Genomic DNA, 10,958 nt, shown 5'->3' on the forward strand with positions numbered 1-10,958 from the left:
ATCCCACGGCGGCACAGATGGTGGCCGTTAAGGACACAATCTCCTCACTCCCCTGAGAAATCTGGTCACCAGAGTGTGCTTACCGATCGATTGCCCGTCAACCGAGGAACGAAATGAAGCAATAGCGGCCACATACACCTTCAGCGTGGATGGCAAACTCCCGTTATCCAGTCTGTGCTGTAGGAAGCGCAAAACATCCGGCACAGAACAGATCACCGGGTTGATATCGATGTCCTGGCACCATCTTGCAAAAACTCCCCTTTTTAGAGTGTAAAGGCGCCTAGTAGAAGGCGCGCGCACCTCTGTGAGTGTGCCAAGCACTCGTGGATGCAGAGTGTCCCGCTCTTTTAAGGTTCCTGAAGCGGCCACACATGAAGGTTCTACAGCTCTGGGCTGGGGTGCCATATCATCTCATTTGCCTGAGACAGCAGGTCCTTCCTGAGGGGGATTTGCCATGGGGGAGCCACTACTATCTCTCTCAGGTCCACAAACCAGGGCTGGTTCGGCCAGTTCGGGGGCCACGGGGATCACTGACGCTCTCTCCTCCCTAATTTTGCATAACACCATAGACAGAATCTTCAACGGAGGGAATGCGTAAAGCCTGGTTTTCGGCCAACGCAATATCAGAGCATCTCCTGTTAGCGGGGAATGAGATGGCGAGAAGAACATCTGACAGTGCGTGTTCAAACAGATGGCAAACAGATCCAGAGCACTGACGCAACTGAGTGCCCGGAATGCGCATGTGACCTGAAGACCACACCCTCGGTGGGGACAAGCCTCTGAAATTCCCTCAGTTAAACAGACCTGCCTGGTCTGAAACGGTGGAGAGGCGATGAAATTGTCTCTATGCGCTCTTTAGAGAGGTGCGTTCGCTTCGCCACCGTGTTAAAACAAACCCCCAGATATGTTATAGTCTGACTCGGGCTAAACACACTCTTCTGCAAATTCACACGCAGTCCCAGCTTATCCAGAATGCCAAGCAGCGTTTACATGTGACTGATTAGCACACCCCTTGAGTGAGCTAAAATCACCCAATCGTCCAGATAATTCAAAATGCGCATTCTTCCCATTCTGAGGGGTGAAAGCGCTGCGTCCACACACTTGGAAAAGGTGCGGGGGGCTAGGGCCAGCCCGAACGAAAGCCCTGAATTCTGGTATGCCGTGCCTTCGAAAGCAAATCTCAGGAAGCGCCTGTGGCACGTCGCTATTTGAATATGGAAGTACGCATCCTTTAAATCCAATGAAGCAAACCAGTCCCCGGGACGTATCTGTGCCAGGATCTGCTTCAGTGTTGTCATCCTGAAAACGCGCTTGTGAAGTGTTCAGTTGATGGGTCTCAGGTCCAGAATCGGATGGAGTCCTCCATCCTTCTTTAGCACCACGAAATAGCGGCTGTAAAATCCGCTCTACTGCTCGCTCAGAGGGACATGCTCTATCACTCCTCTCTCGAGCAGACTGAGAACTTCCTGTCTCAGAACAGGGACATTTTGGGGCAATGTCAGTGACGGGACAACGCCACTGAAGCGGGGTGGTTTGCGTCTGAACTGAAGAGAATATCCGTGTTGAATTATTCCCAGTAGCCATGGTGAAACGCCCAGAATAGCCCTCCACGTGTCTAGGAAGTGACATAGCGGTCGCGTTAGTTCTACGGCCGGCATTGCCATTGGAGACGTGTTAATTTGAAAGCACTTGCGGGGAAACAGCTCGTGGCGGGGTAATATTGGCACTGTCGCGCCCTTGAGAGGCCATTATAGTGGCCCACTCTGGGGCAGGAGGAGTGACAATGTTGGGTGTAAGAGGAGGAAAAAGCTCTTTTTGTGAAGGGATACATGTTTTCATTGTGGAACTCACTCAAACAGACACAGCATTTACACAAACATTGCATTTGTTGCTTGCAGGAACACAGGGGACACCATGCAGAACACTGTACACACACATCCAGCGAACTCTCTCCTCCTCTCGACCGATCCGTCAGGATGAAGGCTTGGTAGCCGAGGATGGCGAGCTGATCCTGATGCTTCCTCCCAGGACCCTCTGCGGCGGGCTGTCTAGCGGGACGGGGCAAGGCGGCGAGGAAAAGCGAGATCTCGACGAGGCCTGGAGTCTGTGACGGGGCATCACATGGCTCATTGCTTCTGCGTCTCAGAGAAACGCTCCGTGACTGACTCCACGCCGTCACCAATGAGGCCGGAGGGAGTGACTGGAGCGTTAACGTACGTCTTGCGCGAAGAGGCCTGGTGGCGGCCCAACTGGAAATACAACGTGTCCAGCTTACTCTTAGTAGGCTGGTCTGGAGCATTCGACATCAAGTCCAGCTCCTTGACAGCCTTGCCGAGAACCCTGGCGAGCTCCTCCTGGAGGCCTACAGGGCCCTCTTGGTCGGGGCGGTTCGGTTCGGACGCTGCCCAGTCCTTCTCCGATGCTGACAGCGACATGGAGTCGTCATACCCACCGGCTCCGAAAGAAACTAAGTCCGCGACGGCGTGGGGGGGGGGCGAAAGCTCGCGTCCGCGAAGAGGACAGGTGAGCGCTATGATGATGGATGACGGCGGCTCGCTGGCGGCAGTGGGCCTCGCCCCCGTTATTGCACAAACCATTTCCTTTCTCCTGGTTCTTAGGGCGCGCACCGGCAGCTCGGCGCATGTGGAGTTTCCGCTCTCGAAAGGGAACTTCATAATCTGCCTCTTTCCTATTGACTTAATGATTGAAACAACTGAAAAAATGTCTTGAGGTGTGGTACTGGTACCAGTGACACCGGACTGCTGAATTACTGGATTTGTGAGCAGTAGTGTTAGCATTGTGAAGTGCATAGATCGACATCCTTCGTCAATGATTCCATATTTAAATTCCTTTCCTCTTATATGTAAAGCGCAAAGGCTCAGAAGGACAGAGATCAAAGTCCACATTTATTAACCTATAAATACAGGAAGATGATTACGCACGTTACCAGGCCAAGGTTTAATATAGGCTCCTGTAAAGCATGTCTTAAACTAAATCGTTAAAAATAGAGTTGAGGGACAGAAATAAGGATCTTCATCAAACATAATCTTTCTCAGACGATTGTTCCTGCTCACAGATATGATGCGCTGTCAGCCTTTGTTCTTTTGCTTCTGTTTGTGTTTCGCTCACATCAGTGGATCACGGGTAAATATAATCATTATATTGCATTGTGTGTGACCAATGCACATAAAACGTATTAATGTGTAAAGAGTCCTATCACCGCTGCTTTTGCTTTTAAACCTGTTGAAACGAAATCTGCTGTTCAGAACTCAAACAGACCCGTCGCGACACCAGAAGAGGTTTATTTTGCCGAGCCGTTTGACGCAAACACACTGGACAGGTTGGTTTCGGAAACTCACTGACAACATACATATATGGGTGTTTCTGCAACTACTGGCACAAAGTCCCGGCAGATTTTAGATTTATGTTCAAATTTGTCATAATGTTTAATCAATACAAACACAGTATATCATACATTGACATAAAAAGAATTAGGCTACTGTTAATATGCTTTCATGAAAAAATTATGAAGAGTTCATAGGTTAAAAAAACAGTTTTGTTCATGTCTCAACTGTGGTCTCAATCCAGGTATGTAAAATTATTCTGTTACAATTTGACATTATTTAAAATTATAGTTTTTTTTTGTCCTTCACCTCAACTCTGAAAAATACTTTTAATAAAGCATTTGTTCAAAGCAAAACAAATCTAGTTTCTATGGAAAAAGATATTAGCACATTACACTTTAGTAGCCTACATTTGATTTACACATGCAATTTACAAGTCATTCACTGTCAAGATATTGCAAGATATTTTATCTTTTGCCTGTATGAAAATTTATATCTAAGGTTACTGTCTTTTCCATGGCATAAAGGAAATCGTAAAATCCCCTAATTTTAAATGTTTTTTTATATATCAGTATTTACAAATATTTAAATGTCTTAAATGTGTATAGAAATTAAAAAAGTAACGTGAATAAAATGAATGTTTTTTCTAATGTTGTGGTAGCATAAAATATGTAAATATTCCAGATTGAAATTTTAATGTCATGCAATTGTGTGTACATTTTTAAATGTATTACAGACTGATTAATTAATTAAATCTCAAAGGTGTTGATTTTTTTATTTTTTTTATTTGGGAGAGTCGAACCGTATTTGCAGAAACACCCATATAAATAAATAATATAAAAAAGTTATGTTCAGTTATTAAGTGATGGTTGCTCATTAACATCGAATGTTATTCTCTGTCTCCTTGTTTGCATTGAAGAAACTGGGTTTTGTCCAAAGCGGTGCAAGATGAGCAACAGAAACTTCTCAAATATAATGGTATATGCATTTTGGGAATATAAATTTGAATATTGAAAACAATGTAGCCGTATTAAAATGTGAGTTATATATAGTCAGCCATTCATTATAACAAAATAACCCTGAAAGATGACGTGATGCGGGTCTGAAGGGGTTTATTGTGCAATAATGACCTGCTGACTGTATTATTCTGCTCTTTACAATGCTACTTAACAAATACATGGCAACATGAAAAACCTTTATTTACACAGGTGAGTGGGTAGTAGAGGAACCAAGTGAACCAAGATTTTTGGGAAACAGAGGCCTGGTCCTCAAATCCCCTGGGAGACACCACGCCATATCTGCTTACCTGAGGAAAGTGTACCACTTTAAAGACAAACCACTTTGCTTACAGTAAGATATTTTTGATCAATTTGCTTCTATCCTTAAAACACAAATAAAATCGCTTGACTTAATCTTCTTTTGAAATCATCTGCAGGTATGAAGTTTTCTTCCAAAAGCTGGTTGATTGTGGTGGAGCCTACATTAAGTTGCTTTCTAATTCAGATGATCTTCGTTTGGTAATACTTACATTTCACATAATCCTGTTATGCATGGTTTAGCTTGGTGTATTAAAACACGTAGAACAGTTTATTAAATGACACAAGCAGTCAAATCTTTGCATTTTAAAAAGAAATTCACAATAAAAAAAAGTGCTTTCTCTACAGACAGAATTTACTGTGTTGTCATTGTCGTTTTAGAGCCAGTTCAGTGATGCCACCCCATACACGATTATGTTTGGTCCAGACAAGTGTGGCAGCGCACACAAGATACATTTCATCTTTATCCATCGCAATCCCATCACAGGGACATATGAGGAAAAACATGCTAGGCAACCAGAAGTGGATCTTAGTGACTATTTTACTGACCAGCGTCCACATCTCTACACTTTATGTGAGTAGTCAGTAAAGAAATGCATGTTCAGTGACTTTATGTTCAAATCAATACTGTGATTTGAAGTTTACATTCTAATAAACTAGACAGTTCAATTTTAATAGCAAATCTCATGTATGGAAAGTGTTTAATCTTGCATAATGACATGCTGGTTGCAATTTTATTTTAGTGAAAATGTTCTTTTCAGACTTGTATCCTGACAACACTTTTGAAATCTTTATTGACCTGACACTGATAAACAAGGGCAGTCTTTTGGAAGATATGGACTCTCCTCACGAAACACAGGAACCTGAATATTCATCTCATGCGGCCTTAGTGGATGGGGTTCAAACTTCTGACCTCAAGTTGGAACACGAAAGGTACGCTGTTTTTTAAAAAAAAAAAATTATAAACAACAGGTAAATGAGTTATTTATACACAGAGATATCTGATAGATGAGTTGCAATACCTGTGCAGTACAGTGTTTTGAAACCGGTTTAATATTAGGTCCTCCTGGATCAGTTTAAACAAAGTGGGTTTTAATCTTCATTGGTTTATGAATTAATTAATTGGTTGAATAGTTGGCTCTTGTAATCTTCAATTTTCACTCACAGAAGAAGTCCCTAATTTACAGGTTTGGACACAAACAACATTTACTCTCTTTGAACACTTAATAAGGGAACGGTCTCTCTGACAGTTCTCTGAAATCTGACAAAGCTCTTCTTCAGAGAGCATTTAGAAGAAAAAGGCATATTATGGATGTTCTTTTTGGATTATTACATTTATTTATTTTAATTTATGACTGTTAAAGTAAAAGAGCTGCAATACCTTCCACATTTTGAGTGGACAATGACTTTCAAGTTGCATAACTAAAATTTATACAAGTGTGCCAAAAATTATTGTAATTTTTCTGTCAATTCTATCATTAATTACTCGTCCTCATGTCGATCCAAACCCATAAGACTTTCGTTCATCTTCGCAACACAAATTAAGATATTTGTAATGAAATCTGAGAGCTTTCTGTCCCTCCATCACATATAAACTTGACATGCGAGAACCAATGAGGTTCATTCTCGTGTTACGCAGCACGTTGGAGCCTCTGCAAGAACCAATGAGGTTTGTGGTTGAGCTTCTGTTTAGGTTCGCTGATCAATGTTAATGTGAATAAAAGCCTAAATTCAATCTGTTCATCATATAAAGTGATTGAGAAAATTTGGACTAAACAGCTCAATTTAAATTAGATTAGTTTTACGACCTCTTGGTTGAATAGATGGCTCTTGTAATTTCACAAAGTCATTTTCCACTCAAAATCCGATACAATAAGAATGCTTTGAACACTTGTAATGTTTCTCCATTACAAACCACTGGACTACCAAGTATGCTTTATCAATCTGTAGTCGTGTTTATGTGTGTTTGTTTCCTCCTTTGTCCAGGTCAGATGGTGTGGCGTCATCTCGTGAGCGTTCATCTCGTCCTGCATTATCAAATCCACAGAGCCAACCCAGCACAAACCTCAATGATAAAGTAGGCTAGCACTCCAAAATGTCTCATTTGCATTTGCCGTGTGAAGTTCATCATTGTCTTTGTGTGGTTGTTGGGTTAGGACAGCAGAGAGCAGCCGTTCAGCATGAGCCCTGTCGCTGCTGTGGGATTTGAGCTGTGGACCCTCACTGGAGATGTGATGTTTGACAACATCTTTCTCTGTGACAGTGTGGAAGTAGCTAGGCGTTGGACTGAAGACACGTGGAGCAAGAGAAAGGCAGTAAGCAACAGTTAAACTGTCCCATGATCCTTTAAGTGGAACAGCCAGTCTGCATCACCAAAGTATCTAGCATCTGTGATGAAGAGCATTTCACATGTTCTTTCATAAACTGTCATTTAGCATGCAGCTCTTATAAGCTCACATTAACGAGACCACATGCATTCAAAATACTTCATCCACTGACACACACACCCAATTAAAATGTTCTAGTGAAGGAAAAATGTGAAGAAATGGCGACCAGGTCGGTATCACTTTACAATAAGGTTCATTTATTAATATTAGTTAACAACCTTAGTTAACATAAACTAAGAATGAACAATACTTCTCTAGCATTTATTAACCTTTAGTTAATATTAATTTCAAAATTTACTAATACATTATTAAAATCAAAGGTTGTATTTGTTAACATTAGTTAATGCACTGTGAAATAACATGAACAAACAATGAACAGCTGTATATTTATTAACTAATATTAACAAAGAGTAATAAATACTGTAACAAATGTGTTGTTCATTGTTAGTTCATGTTAGTTAATACAATGTTAATTAATGAACCTTATTGTAAAGTGTCACCACCAAGTCTAGGATATAAGATACTCGTTCACTTACAATCAATGACATTTAAACCAAAAAGGTGTTTTTAATATGATTTAAAATAATTAACAGTAAATTGATCACATCTATTTCACACTGTCCTCTTGAAGCCTGGAAGGATTGAAAAGCTCTTGATGGCGACGGTCAAGCGGCCGTGGCTCTGGGGTGTCTATGTGTTCACCGTGGGCCTTCCCATCATCCTCTTCATTAGTTTCATGTGGCCTAATAAGGTACATAAATGAATAAAAATATTCACAAAATAACTTTCATTTGTGATTGTTTCAGTATTGTGTATGTGTGTGTATTTTAGCGGTTTGGTCCACCAGACCAAAATTATTACTATAAAAAAACAGACGAGCCTCAGAGAGATGGACATCAGGACATGGAGGAGCACGGGACTCATAATGATGGTGAGAGATGCTTACAGGACCTGCAAAACTGCACTGTGCTAGTCATAAAATTCATTTATTTTTTTGTGTTTAAGGTGTAAATCAAACAAGAGTTGAGGCTAAAAGCCAAGCGGTCAAGAGGGCTCCAAGAAGCTCAGAAGTAACAAGTTAACAGTAAGTATGATACGGACAGGGTGAACCTCGTGTCCAGGTGACATGCCGCCCCCAAAAATATAGTCTGCATTCTCATTACCGTAATGTGGACAAAAAGACCAATATAACTGCAAAAATAGTCATAATTTATGGTAGTATTTGTTATTGTCACAAGTTGACATGGGGTGTCATGTCAAGTCACCTTTATTTATACAGCGCTTTTTACAATACAGATTGTTTCAAAGCAGTGATAAATAATGCAACAAAGATTGTTTCTGCTGTACAGCAGATATAGAAAAAAATAGTGTCATAGTCCAGTTTAAGCAAGTTCATTTTTGTTGTAAAAAAATTATTAATTTAGTTCATTTATATATGATCACATGTGGGATCTGTGGGATTTATATATGATCACACGCTCTGGAAAAAAAACAGTGATGTCATCGTCCAGCTCAGTTCAGTTTTCATAAAATGGTGTCAATGAAGGCAGATCAATAATATTGTAATATTAAATTCTATCTAACATTAAATGTGCCGCGGACCCTTTTATATGGTCATTTTGATGGCCTCTGTAGCGCACCGCTTTTCACATACAGTAACCAAACTTCATACACTTATAGATCTTATCAAGCCGAACAACTTATGTCAGCCTAACAGGGAGTGGTCATTATGTGTTGTTTGAAAAACGCATGCCCTGGAATTTGATGTACTCCTAGCCAATTCACCCATTTGGCACCAATCTCGGTGAACCTGAAGTCAAGGCATTGAAAATGATAAATTGCAAGCAGAGTTTTGATATCTCGAATGGTTTGGCCGTGGTGTTGAAATGAATTTGTGGCGAGAAAAGGGAAACAGGAAGTGTGCTGTAACTTCTGCATACAATCATTGATTTGGATGAACCTTCAGCTGTGTGTTCGTTGTAAGAGTATTTTTACTAGATTTATCAGAATGATGTCAAAACACCGCAGATGTAGACCTGTGAATGGATTTTTGATAGCTTAAATACTGTTGCCATGGCAACGCACCAATCTTTAATATTCTTTTTGGATTCTTTTGAGACTCTTATCATCCTTTAATGTGTGTCTGTCGAGTTTCACACAAGTTGGAGTTGTCGACCAGTAGACATGGGCAAAGCCTTAGAAATGTGCGTATAGAAGGGGGCTCTAGGGGCTCTAAAGTGTGGGGGGTGGGGGGGGGGGGGGGGGGGTTATTTTACCTACAGTCAGGGCCGCATTAAGAGCTCACTGGGCGCCGTTACTGCCCTATTATTATACTGCCCGTTGAGTATAGCTCTATTGTTAATGCGGCCCTGTTTACAGTCACCAAACTCGGTACATATAGTTCTCATCGAGCCGGACAACTTTCTTATTTACAGTCATTAGCTCCGACCAACAGGAAGTCGGCTATTTTGGATTGAATGTGGATTTTTTGATCAGGCTATGAGTTTTTAAGCACTCCTCGTAGGGGATTCATGCAATCAAGACACTAAACATGCTAAATTGTGAACAATTATAGGATATATCAAACGTAGTTGCCATGGCAAGGGATTAAAGTAAGAATAAAAAAGGGAAAACAGGAAGTGTCTCACATCTTGTAAAAAAAACCTACAATAATTAGTAACTCCCAAATGATTCAAATGTTTAATTAAAAGCAAAGTTGATGTGACACTGGTAAACAGTTCTCTGTCCCAGCTTTTGTGGAGTGTGTTGAAGCCATCAAAATCAAAACTTGTTTATATGTACAAAACACAAATAAATTGGAATTTGGCACATAAAGTGATTAAAATAGTTTTCAAATGCTATGCTTCAAATTATGTGTTTCATTAACATATTCAGGCATCCAAAATCCAAATGACATGTTGTCTAGAATTAATTTTTGATATTTACTATCCTGTGACTGAAAGTCTTTGGTAAGCTGGATAATTGGTCATTACAGTAATGGGAATTTAGAAGAAAATTGTCATGTTGTGATATTATTGATTCTTAAAAAAAAATGGCCCTGACATGTTTTCATGGGATTTGACCCATGATGTTTCTGTCATTCCATAAATGTTGTTTACAGCCCAAATGGCTAAATGTATATTTCATTATTCTTTCATTTTCACAGTTCACAGAGTCAGTGGCAAACCTCAGCAGAGTGACATCAAGCATCATGTTAGTTCAAGCGGTCCCCGTCAGTCAAGCTTGCATCAGACGGCCATCAGCTGCTAATTTTTATCACAGAGGTTCATTTAAATCCCCATTCATTCAGCCACTCTTCTTTAGCAAGACTGCACGCTAAAGTTAACAACCCCTCCCCTCCCCTTCCCTCCTCGATCCCCAACTTCACATAGCCTGGAGAGCTGTAATCTAATCTGATGTCTGTTTTGGGATTGTACTCAGTGATACTAGTAAATTACATTGTAATCATTCTTCCTCATGTATTTTGGCTCGTTTTGTGAAATGTAATTATGTATGCATGATTACTGGATCTGTTATGTTATCCCAAGGTGGGTTTGACTTGCTGTGTTCATCTCTGCATGGACGGGCGCGTGGAGTTTGCCCAGAACACAACCATACCGCCAACACTTACTGTATGCATTATCATTATAATAAAGTATACATTTGACGAAAGTGGTCCTGACTGAACTGAAAAATATGTTATCATCCTGTTTTAAATGATGAGATGTTGTGCAGATTTACATTCATCTCTTGTAATCGAGCCAACATATTATTACAAATAAAACTAATTAGGAACTGTAACTTTGCACATGTGATGCCGTGAAGAAGTATTCAGGTCTTTAACTGGTTCTCTCGTTCATTAATGGTTCATTTTAAACCAGTGACTTTTTGTTATAGAGTAGAAAAAAATA

At 40.5% G+C, this 10,958-nt stretch overlaps 1 protein-coding gene across 1 annotated transcript; it reads left to right on the top strand.

Moving 5' to 3' along the window:
- Window positions 1-2,932: 2,932 nt before the first annotated feature.
- Window positions 2,933-10,719, top strand: LOC143744188 (calnexin). The gene is made up of 13 exons (XM_077235593.1): window positions 2,933-3,144; window positions 3,267-3,340; window positions 4,264-4,322; window positions 4,553-4,694; window positions 4,780-4,861; window positions 5,042-5,234; window positions 5,422-5,593; window positions 6,647-6,737; window positions 6,817-6,975; window positions 7,679-7,798; window positions 7,879-7,978; window positions 8,053-8,131; window positions 10,214-10,719. Exons 1-12 carry the CDS (start codon window positions 3,079-3,081, stop codon window positions 8,127-8,129), a joined length of 1,335 nt encoding a protein of 444 aa, XP_077091708.1. The 5' UTR covers window positions 2,933-3,078; the 3' UTR covers window positions 8,130-8,131; window positions 10,214-10,719.
- Window positions 10,720-10,958: the final 239 nt, after the last annotated feature.

This window comes from Siphateles boraxobius, unplaced genomic scaffold (genome assembly GCF_051911475.1).
Source record: "Siphateles boraxobius isolate OS27281-9 unplaced genomic scaffold, OSU_SipBor_1 2, whole genome shotgun sequence".
NCBI lineage: Eukaryota > Metazoa > Chordata > Actinopteri > Cypriniformes > Leuciscidae > Siphateles > Siphateles boraxobius.

Bases quoted from the DNA above. Each gene is read 5' to 3' on its own strand.
- LOC143744188 (XM_077235593.1), top strand. From the start codon at position 3,079: ATGATGCGCTGTCAGCCTTTGTTCTTTTGCTTCTGTTTGTGTTTCGCT. The intron at 5,235-5,421 runs GTGAGTAGTCAG...TGTTCTTTTCAG, and splicing joins TCCACATCTCTACACTTTAT to ACTTGTATCCTGACAACACT. The intron at 7,799-7,878 runs GTACATAAATGA...TGTGTATTTTAG, and splicing joins GTTTCATGTGGCCTAATAAG to CGGTTTGGTCCACCAGACCA.